At 35.4% G+C, this 16,276-nt stretch overlaps 1 protein-coding gene across 2 annotated transcripts; it reads right to left on the reverse strand.

Moving 5' to 3' along the window:
* Positions 1-4,033: 4,033 nt before the first annotated feature.
* Positions 4,034-15,904, reverse strand: LOC117206944 (protein tramtrack, alpha isoform). 2 transcript variants are annotated; one of them, XM_033446672.1, is made up of 9 exons: positions 15,239-15,904; positions 14,300-14,653; positions 13,845-14,198; positions 13,066-13,195; positions 10,926-11,596; positions 9,577-9,587; positions 7,147-7,166; positions 6,122-6,678; positions 4,034-5,334 (listed from the first exon to the last, which is right to left on the reverse strand). In XM_033446672.1, the coding sequence occupies exons 2-9, from the start codon at positions 14,609-14,611 to the stop codon at positions 5,077-5,079; spliced, it is 2,313 nt and encodes a 770-aa protein (XP_033302563.1). In that variant the 5' UTR covers positions 14,612-14,653; positions 15,239-15,904; the 3' UTR covers positions 4,034-5,076. The 2 variants fall into 2 exon arrangements, with proteins under 2 accessions (XP_033302563.1, XP_033302562.1); XM_033446671.1 differs by lacking the exons at positions 7,147-7,166; positions 9,577-9,587; positions 10,926-11,596 and having other exon boundaries at positions 15,239-15,902.
* Positions 15,905-16,276: the final 372 nt, after the last annotated feature.

The following is a 16,276-nucleotide window of genomic DNA, read 5'->3' on the forward strand; positions in this document are numbered from 1 at the left end:
AAGAAACACCTTAACGTAATCTTTTTCAACCGATAAACCAATCTTCTGTAACATTCTATACACATGATCAACTTAGAAGATCATCCACCTCTAGCAAAACATCCAAAAGATCGAAAACCTATGAACCAACAAATGAACAATAAATCTAAACACGTTAGACAAGCATCTTGATCCGATGATATCTCTGTTCCACCGACTGGTAAACCGATCAGTCTGCATAATGTGATTTAAACGTCACCCTAACGAGATCAGGTTCGGCCCCAAGGTTCGGCTCGCTGCAAGGTCGACGCGAGCGAAGGGTGCAAAACGATTAATCCGTGACTTTTCGTCCGAAGCGGGATCGAAACGCACCGTTATATCCTTTGGTGTAGGAAACGGGACGAGGGAGCCAGCTGTCGACAGGGTAGCGGCTGCACGTACAATATCACCGTGGCTTTTGGGGGATCCAAGATGACGGTCCTCTCTTCCGTCGTGTTACGCTTTAGGGAGTCTCTCCTCTGGCGTCAGCTTGCGAGGGAAGAAACGAACTGGCTGACCCTGCGGACCAGCCCATGGAAAAACTGTCCCTTCGCGCGGTTATTGATGTATCAGCGATACGATATCGCAGGAAAGAAAACTAACGCGTTTGTGCAAGATGAAACTCGCGTATTAACGCGTTCATAGTCACGTAAATTTGATATATCTTAGCCCGGGAACCGCGACAGATCGAAATATATCGCAGCGTTCACATTCGATTTCGCAAAACATTATATTGTATTACGTTTTATTGTGTTTTTATTAAACCATTCGTTTTTAGAAATTCTTGAAATCTGCCTAATTTTCATCGTCGTAAGAGACTTGTTGCTAGTGACACGTGCGTCATCGATGACCACCGTGACATTCGACTCGAGTAGAAAGTTCCAGTAGAATTTACGTTTGGTAGCCTTGAGTTTGAATAAGATTTTTGTAAAAAGGTGGCTACTGGTTTACAAGACGAGAACACGATCAACGGTGGTTTCAAATCACACGTTGTGTTAATGTACGAATGCGTGATTATTGGACGAAAGTGGTTTCGACTGCGGAGCCTCGTGTTATCTTCAGGTGAAAGTTGCAATTTTACAGAACTTTGGTAGTCTTAAGAATTTATAGAATTTTCTAGACTCCTATGGAGACTCGATTTTCTTGAATTTTTAAATGCTTGGAAGTGTCTTGGAGGTAAGTCGATCTTCAACTCGGAGAAGGATGAAGATGGATAAGTATGCAATTGTGTTTCGTTTTTCCAAACGTTTGGTCGAAATTGTGCAATTTGTGTTTAATGATCTTGGGTACTTTGCGAAAGCTTCCAGGGAGTTTTCCAAGTTTCGAATGCTCGGTAGTCTTAGGACTTTAAACTTTAACTCGTAGAATGAACCAAATTCTTGACCGGTCTTTGCATAATCTCGACAGTCGCGAAAGTGAATTCATTTCCTTGGAAGTCGTACAAAAAAGTCCATTAAAGATCCATTAATAAACATGTATGTGCAAATCTATTCGTTTAATTTGCATCCAGATAAAACAATAAAAAAGATACCAGAACTTAATCCTGTCTCGAAACGATCGTATCACGATCGTATCTTCGAAATAAACAGAAAAGACGACGATACGTATTTCCATAACTGTCACTACAGCCGTGTTGGATCACATTCTTTTTATTTTTAACTTACGAACTTACGTCGCTAGTTTTACATAAAATATACTTAATCGATACAACTGCGCATAATATACTCGTGATGCCGAGAAAAAATATATTGCACGTATGCTACATTCTCTGACGTCTTATATTTTACTTTGTATAGTGCGCGAGACATCTTTGTGATTGCAGAACGTAGAATATCGTAACGCATCCTTAAACAGGCTGAAAAATACATTTTCTCTTGTACCAAGCTCTCTCTTTCTGTCTTAACAAGCGACAGGGTGTATCCATTGAAAACAAAAAAGATTCTTCCAAACGGAAGAACGAAATATTTCCTCGATATCCGTCCTCCAATTTATATTACAGTGTCTTTCTTAAAACAAACTTAACGCTCACTCATTCTCGTACATCGAACCGAAAATCGTTTCTCCGGACAAAATTGCATACGATGCACACACTCTCGTTTTATGCACGTTTCTTTCGCGACAACACGAAGTCACGTGCCGCGTCTTTCATTTTCTGTAACAAATATATCTCTATACATATTATATATATCTAATATAATAGAACTTCTGCAAACGGCTGCAAAATATTTCATTTTCAGCAAAGGTTCAAAGGTTTTAAAGACACGACTCCTTCCTCTCCTTCGTTCGTAGAAAACTATACTCTTTGTTTCTTCCTCTCGCGTTTTTCTTTTTCTCTCGACGGACACGACGATTCCGTTGCTTTTTGTCGAAGCAACCAATCGGTTCTTCCGTTTTGTTATCCTAGAAAAAGTTCTTCGAATAAATGCAGAAAATACACGTTTCACTGGAAACGAAGGCTCGTTGGAGATCTGCGACACGACAGCCAGCACGCAGACCTCCCTTTAATATCAAAACGATCAGATCCGACTGTTTCGCGAATATCAATGTATAAAGTTCCCTTGGAACCGGAAGTCGACAGAAGTACATATGTACAATTAAGCCATCAAGTTATTTACACGACCACGAATAAATTAATTGGTAGAAACAAGCTGTAGCCTGTTTATCTATTCAGGTCCCATAGTCATTACCGCGTACAATTTTAATTAAAATCAGTGTAGAATTTTTAAACAGAGCAAGCAAATGGTACGTGTATTTTTATTTGCTTACCTTTTTTAAGTACTCGTGTTTTATTTATTTATTTTTATAAGTATTTGTATTGCACATTATATATATATATAACATTTATATTTGTATGTATATGTGTATCCAAATGATTATACAAATGTCGATTTTGTTGCAAAATTTTCTCTTTTTCTCTCGTTTTTAAAATAAGAAAGAGACGATGCAATTAATTGATTGTATATTTAATTGAATATTCGACATGGTCAAACGGCCTTGAGTAACCAGTTGCTCATAAACAGGCTACAGCAGTGAGTATTTATGCAAAAATACAGAGTGTTTCAAATAACCAGAACCTTATATAAAAATCGTTTCTTCGATTCTTACTTCGCAATATTTCCTCTACCTTTGAAGAATCCATGTGATTCGTTCTGCTTATATGAAACAGCCTGTAATCACTTCTAATCAACTTAGAAGTTCGAGAAGAACGACGTTGGGTTTCTCTCGAGTTCACGAAAGAACGACAATTAACGTATAATTAAATAGCAAACAACTGTTGTCCTTGAAACTCATCCCTTAGATTAATTATATACGATATGGTATAAATTACACAATTATAATTTAACGTATAATTCACAATTATACCCAGGCGTTTCTCTTTCTCACGAGACACAGTAGAGGACAATTTCTGGTGCAACGAAGAAGGTACGACAGAGTACAAAAGCGAGGAGGAAAGGGATAGGCAAATACCTGGATATTCTTGGACGCTGCTCTAACAGGATTCTACCGTGGCTTCGTTTCAATTCCCGGACGTAAAACCATCGTTCCTTCGTGTTAATATTTGCGACGCTCGGCGTCGTCAAAGCCGCGTCTCCTGCTGTTCCAAGCCTCGCAGATATCTTCCGTCCAAACATACTCTGTTTACTTCCTGAGGAAATTCTTAGACGCATGTCGTGAAACGAGCAATACAATTTTTAATTAAGAGATCTGTGGACGAACGTTGCCAGTAGATAGAGTCTCTCGATGACGCAACACGTGCGTCATTGCAGGAGCGATCATTGGACGATGTTCTTTCCAAATGACAATCTACTTCGATCGTCAATTTTCTGGTCTGTTAAAGGAGAAATTTAGATTTCGATTAATTAGGTAAATCTCAAATGATTTGGGACTTAATGTCGAATCGAATAAACCGTGTGGCTTGAGATTTGTAGAGCTGCACGTGTGTTTGTGACAGATCAGATTAACATTCAGGTAGCTTGGCTTGATCTTCCATGAGTTAAGCTTGAGTTTTCTTCTTTTTGCTGGATCCCATAAGCCCACGGTTAAGTTCTTTATATTAAAGTTGGATTGGGATGTGTTGAAGATAAAATTAATTGAACTTGATGGGGTATTAATCGTTGGTCTGATCAAGTCTCAGTTTAATCCGCGTTAATTGGATTTGATTAAGTGCACGTCGATTAAGTACTATTTCTACTTCTCAAGTAGAATCTATCTTTTCCTTGTATGTTCTTAGTATGCAACAAGTCACACAAATTCAGAACTAATGTTTCATTATCCTAGTGAAGACTTCTATCGTATCTTCCTGTTTGTCAAATTGCCCAAGAAAAATAGTTTCTTTAATTATACGATTGATAAGGAAACATGGACTTTTTTCTTTTTTAGTAAATTAGTTCCCTCAAATGTCTATCACCAGAAATAGAAATTGTTCTAGATTAGATAAAACGGTGAAACTATTAATGCACATATTTCCCAGTCGAAAATTATGCATAAAATTTCTGAAGCCAGTAACAAGAGACATAATTTCACTTACAAATTAGATTAAAACTTACTTTTCCTATTGTAAATAAGTTGAAAATAAATCAGAGAATCTTAAATAACATCCCAGTCCTTTTAATATCTAATAGCACGAATGATTATCAAAACTCTCGCTCCTAATTAATTTACAACTGCCCGTGTCGTCCTAATAATATCCTTAGGAACTTTCGTTTTCAATTCATCTTCTTTGCTTTCATCTCCAAATATCGTCTGACAAGGCAGACGACAATGCACAAAACAGTGGACAAAAAGGACTTGTTATTCCAGTTCCTTCAGGTTCTTTTAAACCATCAATAGTTAACTTCCCATGGTACTTCCATCGTCAAGGTTCACAAAAATCGTAAAACGAGGTGTATCGATATATACAAAGACGTAACTGAACCTCGACGAAAGGACAAAACTTAATTCGGTAATTGTGAATCACAAATCGAAGAATTTTTATTCAATTTGTGATTCTCGTTAAAAGACACACACTCAAAATTGACGTGTACGATTCGAAAACCCGAATTTACAGACGTAAACGCGTTAAACTGAACTGGTTTTCGGTAAAGGTTTCAGCTTCAACTCTCGTCGTTGCTCGTGGTAGTCCTGGAAACAGGGAACGATGCAGAGGTTGGCTTGACATTCCGGACAATGATACTTCGTTTTCCTTCGAAGTGTCCTCCCGTGGGCGTCTATCGTGTTCCAGCAGTGCTTGCAACCCAGAGCTGGCCCTGGTCGTAACACTGGACAGTGACCGAATCGTAGGTCACCTGTATTCTCTCGAGATTCCCTGCCCGTCGTCTGTAACAAATTTATACTTTTTTATCAATTAATTTCATAATTGCTCTAACATTTTGTCTATAGACGTCTGCCAATGAAAATCATCCCCTTGGAACATGTAAATGAAGAATTTCTATTTGAACTAAAATTCTTCTCACTTAAGCCATAAATCATACATATACGTTGTTCCAAGGAGGTCGAATTTTTCAATAACTCAATACATTAATATGACAATGATAGAATAAAATAAATACAAATAAATAGACGTTACAAATCTTCAACTAAAAGTAACCAAAGTATCTTCTCAGAAAATACTTCGTAGTACAAATAAAATATTTTTCTTGAAACTATTTATACAAGTCCTCTTCGTTTAATAAGCCATGGTTTTACCAAACCGTTTCTCCCTAAACGTCGCAACCTTAGCATACTCTCGAACGATCAACATATATCGTTAATATTTCAAGCTTCTCAACTGAGAGGATCGATACATGTCGTCAATACAATATCGTCAATATTTATTGATAAACTACATTTTCGTCGAGAATCTTGAAATATCAACAATATCATCGATCGTTTGTACACTCTAACGCTTAAATCCCAATGCTATCACCTAACAACTGAACTGCGAATGTTTATGCTTCATAGCTTTATAAGCACAACTAAGGAAATCCAACTTACAGAGAAATTTGTTCCGCTCGCTAAGCAACGTATCAAGTACGTATTCTACTTTGAACAATCTATATGTGCGCGCTTTTAAATCCTTCGTAAGTGCATAAACATCCGCATTCTACTATTAAATATACCATACTTGTGGAGATGAGGAACTCCGCCTAAGTTCCGTGGTTTTCACCCTCAAGCCAGATGATGTGGACCCTGCGGTAGTCTCCGTAGTAGTTGTAGCGATAGTTGGTTCCTCTTTGATTTCCTCTTCCGTTTTAACAACAGGCGCCGGTTCCACAACGATCGATGGACTGGTGGTCCTCCTGGGAAACTCTGGGTTCGAGTGTTGCCTGTGCATCCAGTAATTCCCACTGCTGGATTGTTGCTGACTAGACAAGAGCGGATGAGAGTGTTGCTTCATCAAATAGGATGGCTGAGGCACGGTCAACAGGTTCGTCGAGGTGGTCACCGTCAACAGACTAGGCTGGTTCACCAGAATCGGTTGCGGTGGCGACGAGATTCTCGTTTCCTCCCAGCTCCTCGACGTCTGTGGCAGGTTCAACGTCGGCGCCGTCATATAGATAGAAGACGAGACGATATGAGGTGAAGACGTCTCGCTGTCTGGCGACAAATGATTCGATTCCTTCTTCACCCGGGGCTGACGCAACAGACGACACCTCTTCGGGCCTACCTGCTTACAGACTACTGGAACGGAAAGGGAAACGATGTTAGAAGTTGAGATCAGAGGTGACATGGATGAAAGTGGACATTTAAAACAAAGTTTCTTCAACTTTTTTTTAAAGCGTCCATGATGTTTCATACGAGGAGGAGGGGATAATTTATTAAATGCGGTAATTGTGACGATTTATTTAGTAATTAGTAATTGGCTGAGTACTATAGTTTGTCCGTCATAATTATAATTTTATTATCTAACTTCCTGCTGAGGATGGTCTAATTAAACTAAAACAGATAAGAAATACTCGATGTTTTGTGTTTCGAATATATTTTATGAACGGTTTGATAAAACGTACCGTAATAGATATATAAAATTTTGCTGCAAATATAGAAGCTAATAAATATTATTTATCGATAAAGTTGTATATAAACGATATACAAGATCATGAGAGGGATGAGAGAATTCAATGACCATGAGTGATTAAATTAATTTTGAACAAACTATAGCACTGAAACTACTGAACACTCACAATCAGGCGATAGTGGTTAAAACGTGCTCTTCGTGTATGCAAACGACAAAATTTCATTAATATGCGGGCACAGATATTTCCTGCTGAAAGAGTTAGATGGTAGTTCGTAAATAAAAAAGTTTATTTTTTATACAGGAAAATCGCTACATAAATAAAGATTCAAAAAAAAAAACGGATATCTTACGTGAACAGAGTCGTAAGCCTGGCCAGAAACAACGTTTAGTTCATTCTTCCTTCACGAGATTTATTAAAGGCGTTATACAATAACATTGACACATCAAAACTCGACTCTCTGCATATAAAATTCGGTACCGATTTTAAACTAGTTGCTTTTTTTTTACACCTCACTTATTTATTCTGTTTTCCTTTTCTTTTTTTTTTTTACGAAGTATCAATGTTTAAGATAGTGTACATTACGATCAACATTTCTTTAACATTTTATATTCATCTATCGTTTTGTACAGACGTTCGGAACGAAAACAGGAAGCAGCGAAACGCGCTCGATTTTCGCTAAAAATGATTAATCGGTTATCTCGAGTAGTCAATTATTTTCTAATGAAAGAATTTCATTGAGATTTCATGTGATCGATGTAAAAATTTCGGGGGAAAATTTCGATTCCTACGTACACTTTACAATTCAACTATTTTACAATGCAATTACTTTGTGAATTGATATTTTCATTATTAGTCTAATTTATAGAAACGAAGACAGAGGAACAAAAATTTGCAAATCTTTTGCAAATCTTTCGTTATTTAGTTCATGTACGAGTTAAAAACGTGGATCTCCAACTCTATTAAATGCCAAGTACGCGAAAATGAGTGATAATACTCGTTCGTACAAATAAACAAAAAAAGTTATGTTATGTACATTAAAATTCATTTGCGTCTATTTAAATGCTGAACAAGAAGATAGTATTCGTTTTAATTCTAGCGTCGTAATATAATATTTTCTCGCTTCAATGGAACACTTATACATCATTCTCTCTTCCTATTTAAACGTAAAATCAGGAAAATTATTATACAATTAATTTTGTCGAGAAACTTTAGTCCTTGTCTATTTTAAAAAAATATCGTAAGTTTTCGTAGTAAAAGGAATGAAAAAATCGAATGTTGACATTATCTAAAATCATTTCTCCAAGAAAATTGAAAAAATTCTCGAACCATCAATGATAATTTGTCACATCGTACACATCTATTTTTCAATACATGCATTACTTTCTTGTATTCCCTTACTCTTTTCTTTTGCTCTTTAGGTTATACGTGTAATTGTACGTTAACAGATCGACGAGTTAGTCAGGAAAACGTTTGTTCCCGCGGATATTGCACTTAATTAGCACTTATAGGCTACAACATCCTAAATCAATCGGAACTATACATGTAAATAATATACATATTGATATTAATTACATACTTAAAAAAAAAAAAAAAAACAGATAATTCACCAATGAAAATTGCGACAAATTTTGATGAAATTGAAAAAAATTAAATTGTACATTTAATCCTTCGTAAATATCGAAGAACAATTCGAATACGTTAGAAAATTACCTGATTTTCGGTTAAAACGAAAGACAGTACAAGAACTTCACAGTATTTGTACTAAAGTGATCCTGCACGCTAATAATCGTGCTACTATACCCTGTAGCCTGCTGCCTCTATGTACAGGGTGTGCTATAAAATGTCTCATTCGATATACAGCAATGTTTTAATGATTACCAGACGCGATGTTCCTCCCAATTGCATGAAAGTCATCCCCACCACTGGGGGCGATAACCCTCCTTAACAGGTCCTGGCGTTTTCTTTGACACGACGACTAAGTGTAGTGTAATTTGATCCGAATTCAACATTTCCACGAAACAATACTAATTTAACAATGGCAATTGTTAATCTCTGATTTTTTGAAAATCGAATTTTTACTAACGTATTTATAAGTTTTCTTTTGATTAAGAAAAGATATACGATATATTTAAAATCTTTTTTATATAGATATTTAATGCGCGAGAAAATATAAGTTGATGCCATTAAATAAATAAATATGTTTCAAGTTGTATCGTGTTTGATCTTATTCCAGTCAGGAAAACCTGACAATTCATAGAAGTTTTATTCATAAAAAATTAAAGATAAAAGTATTTCATCGTTGCGCTAGTATTATGTAACATAAATCAATAGATATGTTTTTTTCTTTTTCTTTTCTTCTTCTGTCACTCGCATTATCGCCCTCTACATTCGACAAAACAACGCATCCGTATCTATACTTAGGATCAAGTCCCGCATATAAACGATAATTGCAGGCCGTGTCACCTGATTTTCTGGCAATTATCGTGACATTACAGTATTGCAAAAACAACGAGAATTATATTTGAATGAAATGTTACATGATATCGCAGATACAGCGGTAAACTACTTTTTCAACTGAATCACCAGGATTCACAGACATTTTCTTCACTTCATAATTGAGTTAACCTTACAATTATGTATTTTATGAAACACCCTGTATAATAGAATTTTTTACGCGGAATAATCCGTCGAAAATTTTGAACAAATTCTTTTAAACAGTGCAACCTTCACAAAAGCTGTTATACTCGTTACAAAAAATATAAACGAGTTTAGATATTCTTTACAGATAATTATGATCCGTCAGAAAATGTATACTCATTTTCAACGATTGCAAATTATTTGTAATACATGTATTGACGACGCATTGCGTTTCACTTCTCGCTCGTAGATAAGTCGTTAATTCCGTAGGATGTATTAGCTACGTATTTTTTATATATTCTTGATCTATGTTTCACTATCGCTACTTTTATTCACTATGTACAAAAATGTCGCGACATGGTACAGGCTAAAGTTGATAGAAAGCGAAATAATTCCGACGTATCTGCGTAAGATTATTCCATCAACTTCAGATTATATCGATATTCGTGTGAAGACCGATCGTGCATCGATAAAAACGTGAAATTAAAAAATCTTCAATAGTTCGCCCATAAATATCTGAAATTACAAACTAGCAAGTATATGCTATCAGCATATGGTCGTTCCTGCGCTATCACATTCGTGTGTAATTCAAATTTCAAAAGATACGATTTAAACTAAAGGAACCTGTTCCAGAATTTGTTTTCTTTTTTCTTTACCCTTCGCCGGAACTTCCGGTGCTCGAAGAGAAAGAGTTGCCGTCGTCCACTCTGAACTCGTTCACTCGCAATTTATTATTCTAATTGATTCCAACGAGTATCTGATGAAATTATTTATTTAGCTCTTACACGATCCTGTTTTTCCAAAACGGTGACAAGATTTCCGCTTCTTTCTAGGATTGAACCAGCCAGGAAAGAAATATGTACAATCGTTAAGAATTACAAGTCAACGAGCTCCAGCGACAACATTTTTCATTATAATATACATGTATCCATCATGTAAAAAATCTGTAGTGTATAAACTATGATATACTGACGTTTTCAGTTGTTCGAGATCATTGCGTTAGTCGAAAAGCACTTTTATAGATACGTATGAACTAGGCAAAGAAAATATCTAAAACTGTATCGTTTCTCTTCATTTAACGAGAGAATACGCATTCTCTTTCGGATGAGTATTGACGATCTAAAATTCTTCCTCCACACGCTTGTTCGGTATTTAATACTTTTCAAGCTCGTCTATACAAGTGACCGTTGGTATCGGCGTGTCATAGCCAGTGGCTCACATCGCGTTGTAGTTAACGCCGTGTAAATTGATTGGCATTGTAGTGCTGGGCAATGCGTAATCCGTATGCCTGCTATCGATGTAACCACTTAACATCGTATGAGGACTATGAGTGGTTAGCATGGTATGCGTGCTGTGGGTATTGTGTGTACTGTGTGGGGTGGTGGGAGGGCCCATGGGCGTAGGACTCTGCGAATTAACCGGCTGCGCCGACGGGGCTGGCGGTGGTGAGGAATTCACTTCTTGCTTGACCCTCGATTTCAAGCTCGGTCGATTGTTTGGGTAACCACGCTTTTTGTATTCCAGCCAAAGTGTTCGATTGTTCACGCCGAACATCCTGGCTGCTTTACAGAACCCTATACCGCCGTATCGAACGGCGTCTAACGCCCTGATAAAATTCTCGTCTGCCTGCGGATTTGTCGACCGTTTCCTTTTAATTGCGGTCTGTGGACTGGCGCAAGGACTCTGGCAGTTACTCGGACACTGTGCCGACGGTGATGGGCCACTTGACGATGCGTGCTGCAATGTCCCGTGCGAGGAGTTCGGATAATTCGTCAGGGCGCAACTGGAACCAGTCGTGCTGGTACCAGAGTACTGATCGCTGATGGTCGAAGAAGCTGTTATTTCGGGCGTGGTAAAAGCTGATGACGCTTGGATCGACAGATTCGTTTGACACGAGGACAGAGCGAAACGTGGATATGTATGCTCCATAATAGTCCATTGCAATCCTGTGGAACAGACCGGTTCATACTTTGGTCAGAGCACAGGAATATTATTTCGTTAATGGCAGTATGTATGTTTTCATATTGGCGCAAAGATAAATACTAATTATAGGTGTATATTATATATATATAATATATTATATGTATATATTATATATAATACTTATGAGACGTGTGTTGCCTTTTCAAATGGAATATTTAGAAATCGAATAGATAAGGATCTTTAATAGGCAAAAAGAAATTAAATATTCGTGTAGTATAATAAAATCGTGATTATTAAAAATGTATTGTTTACATATATATATATAGATATAAATATATCGAAACCTGGTAGCGGTAATGTATTCGTATGATAATAATAAATAAAATAGGCAATTCGGCAATAATTGGCTCAATCGTAGTAATTAGACTATAGAATCGGAAGAAGATATCTAATTGAAATTAAATGTATTGCTTTATGCTACTATGTGTGTAAGAAAATAAAATGAAGATGCTAAGCTGTAAGCAGAAAAGAATGGAAATATATTTGTAAAAATTTGTGTGGAAATAATGGTATACATATGGGAATATTAAGAATAGAATATCGTGGCATGGCACAGATACATTTTAAAGCACATTTGTCATACATATTTTTGATATAGGAAAATGTGTCCAGCTTTTTATTACATGAATTAAAGGACAGAGTAAGGCACACATACACACTCAACAATGTTTAAGGCCCGATTTTACTGTCCTCTAAAAGAACATTATACATTGTGTGCTATGTATCTGTGTACCATGATGAATTTCATGAATGAGACTAGCCTTATAGAAATTTGCACTACTAATTATGATTTTTTTTTCCTCTCAACTTTCGCTCTATTTTCATGTCAAACGTCTGTTGATTTTCCTTGTGCAGTACATTTAAACGCATCTGTGCCAGCATATAATGTGTGTAAGTATCATTTGTTCGCATGCAATTTCGATACCCACCACGTTCGCTATAGATTTTGTTTCGTTACTAAACTACTAAGATATTTGTGCGAGAGACAGATACATCATGCATATTTAAAATTGAATTATTGCCGCTTGTGCATAAATAAAGAACAGAGTTACCAAATATATGTACATATATTTGATAAAAATTGAAACAGTATTTGAAATATAAGCAATCTTTCTTTTGGACAATCTGTAAAATCTAATTATTAATAATGGCCTTAATTTTTAAGATATATATCTTTACATGTAATTAATTAAAATAATCTATATCGTACATTCTACTTATATTGTATATACAAAAACTATTCCTAATATTTTTTTAAATTACCGCTTATGATAAACTTCAAGTATTTTTTTATTGAATATATTTGGAAGTCATAAAGTTCCTTCTTATATTATTTTACAATATATATTATAAATATTTAAATATACAAATCTATATCAAATATCCTAAAATAATCTCAAACTAATTGCACACATTAAGGAAAGTTACTTACCCTGATGTGCGGGTGGTTGTGAAGAAACTGTACTCTGTGCAACGTTTCCTCCTGACTGTTGACTCACATCTTGTAATGAGCCATCACTTTGTGCGGGAGTTGTTGCCGAACTATTCTCCATGTTACTCATCTGAAATGAATGACAGTTTTATGTTTTAATACGTTATATAAAAATTAACTATAATATTAATATATCAATTAATAAACATAATATTTTATATTCTTTTTATATATAAATACTTTAGGAATAATAATATTTAATACATTCAATACCATGACGATCACCGGTAATCGTCACTGAGCTTTCCATTTACGTCTCCGAAGGTCGGAGATTCTTTAAATTATTTTAAAATATGTATAACACATTGTTACTTATACATTCCTAAGATTAATATTAATTTTTAATAGTACTAAGAAAGCATAATAAACAAGGTGCATTGGTAGACAATGTAACACTGTTTTATTCATGAACAATTTTTAAATGATTACATGGGCATATTGCGATGAACCGCATTAAAACACGGCAAGCAATAATAAGGGTTACTAGTACAATCTCCACAGAATGTGGTTACTTTTTTTGTGCGATTTTTTGCAAATTCTCGACCAAATTTCTTCACATTTTCTTCATAGCATTTTTTGCATTGTCGTCTAGTTTGTCGTGCGCTTCCATCTTTGCTTTGTATTTCGTGGCGCTTATAAGAAGTGGGGTCATAAGTGACGTGAACGGAAAGTCTATATAAATATGCATTGCAATGAATATGTTAAACAAATATACTTACGATCGATATTTGATCTTCATCAATACTTCCTTGAGATTCAGTACTAGTATTAACAGGTCTTCTTAGATTTTCGCTACCTTCTTGTGAAACTATCAACGGTTCTGGTTTTACAATATTAGTGGCAACTAAAGTGATTTCATTCATTTCTTCTGGTTTCTCACCAGATCCAGATGTTGATCCTGTCGATGATTTTCTTAATCTCTTTCTGCGAAAGGATGGTGATAATGGAGAAGGGCTAGGTGAACAAGATTCCCCACGATCTCCTCCTCCAGGTTCACTACTACCACTTGGCCACTTGGTTAAAGAAGCAGTGTGCATTTCTGCAAGTCCTTTTATTTTTAAACTCTCTGCAGTCTATAAAAAAAAAATGCAAGGAAAATTATACCAAATTACATTATTACTACTGTAATAAATATAAATGATACCAAAATAAATTCTAAAGTGTTTCAAAATACCTTTATGATAGATGGTAACTGATCCTGTGATATGTTTACTTCACCATAGTACATAAAGTCAACCATGATTTTTAAGTCAGAGAATTTTACATCCTTTAATATGACAATTGGATGTTGACACGGATTTACAGTAAACAATGACTGAAAATATGTGCTGCATGCAGACAAAACAACTTTGTGTGCCTGAAGGTGTCTGCCTTCAGCAGCTAATGTCACATCCACCAAAGTCTCATTGTTCAACAAATTTGAAAACACCGAAATGAAATTTGGTTGATGATTGTTCCACCGTAAACAGAACTGTTGCATCGACATCACAGCAAATAGTCGAATAACTTCCGAACACTGTAACTATATCTGTAAAATCATTGTTCTCTTATTTACCCATAATGAAATATATAAATGTGAAATAATACCCATATCATATATCATTAACAAAATTCATTTCACGAGATTTCCAAAAATAAACGGCAAACAATGTTGAATAAATTTCTATCATCCTCCACAAAGATAAAAACAAAGAAAACAAGAAGCTTGCGATAAATAAAATTATTGATGAAAGTTCATGTCAGTAATTATAAACATCAAACCGTCGTCAAAATGTATAATTTCCTTTACGTGGAACACAAAATTATTAAATAACTCGTGATGAAAATACAATTTATCTGCTATCGTAATTTAACTGAAACGAATCACTCGATGACGACAAAAACTCGAATCGAATTTATCAACTTATGTCGCGGGGAAGCGAGTTGTCATTTCTAAAAAAAAAAACGTGGAAACAACTCGTGCAACTGTTGAAATTTATCGCAAATGATTTTTTAAGAAGATAAAACAAAAGAAAGACAGCTCAACAATACGGTTACAATCGCTTAACACACAACAAATAGATATAGATTCGTGAGGATCGCGATAAAAGGCAGACAGAGCGAAATTGCTCACTTTCAGTCCGAACAAGGATTCCTCGACGATAATATCGTGGTTAACAGGGTATCCGCTGGTGAACACGATGCACTCCGATATCGAGATTGTTTTCGGTGTTTATTAGGAAAAACAGTGTTCACTCGACGCTGCCATATATTCGACGAAATTTTCCACAACAGACTGAGCGGTGACGCTTGTGTAATTCACAAATGACGTCATAGGCGAAAAATTAAGATACCACGTATGGCGGGCGGTAAACTCCACAAAAATCACACCGACAGATATGTTGATATCGTGAGTAAATTTCTCATACAATCGACAAATACTGAGATCTTATCAACGTGCGTCCTTAGAAAATCTAACTTGATCAATATAGCAGCCGACTCAGAGTGACATCTATCGACGATCTGTCAAAAACTACGTTTCTTGCATCTTTTGAAATATTTTTTCTTCTTTTTCTCCCTTTTTTAAGAATTGTACATTTTTGAATGATGATAAGACAGTATGTACGATTATGAAGATACAAGTTTTTATGGGCGTTTGAACTTTTATTTCGGAGCGATTCGAAGTTTTTTAATCTTGGAAAAATTCGAGTAGCTTCGAACATAATTCGATGAAATTCTTGAATTTTTAAGTTTTGAGTGCGTGAATCTAGGAAATCATAGATTATTTATAAGTAACGTGTTTTAAATAATAAGTATAATATAAGGGACTACACGTATAAGATATAGAAAATAAGATATAAGAAATTATATGTAGACTGCGGATTTTTATGCATTTATGCGAAATTTGAAATTACAAAAATGTACAAAATGCATGTAATATTCAAAAACATAAAAATCATTAAAAGTGAAGTACTTGTTATAATATTTAACAGATCAAATATATTTTTACGTAGATTACATTTCCGTACTTATGTTAATAAAAATATGAACTTGCATAAAAATCCGCAGTTCCATGACGAAGTCTCAAGACTACAAGATTGAATTTTTTTAGAAAAATTCGAAATATTAAATTATGTTCGAAGTAATTCGTATTTTTCGTCACATATAAGTC

This window comes from Bombus bifarius, unplaced genomic scaffold, assembly GCF_011952205.1.
Source record: "Bombus bifarius isolate JDL3187 unplaced genomic scaffold, Bbif_JDL3187 scf7180000008014, whole genome shotgun sequence".
Lineage (NCBI taxonomy): Eukaryota > Metazoa > Arthropoda > Insecta > Hymenoptera > Apidae > Bombus > Bombus bifarius.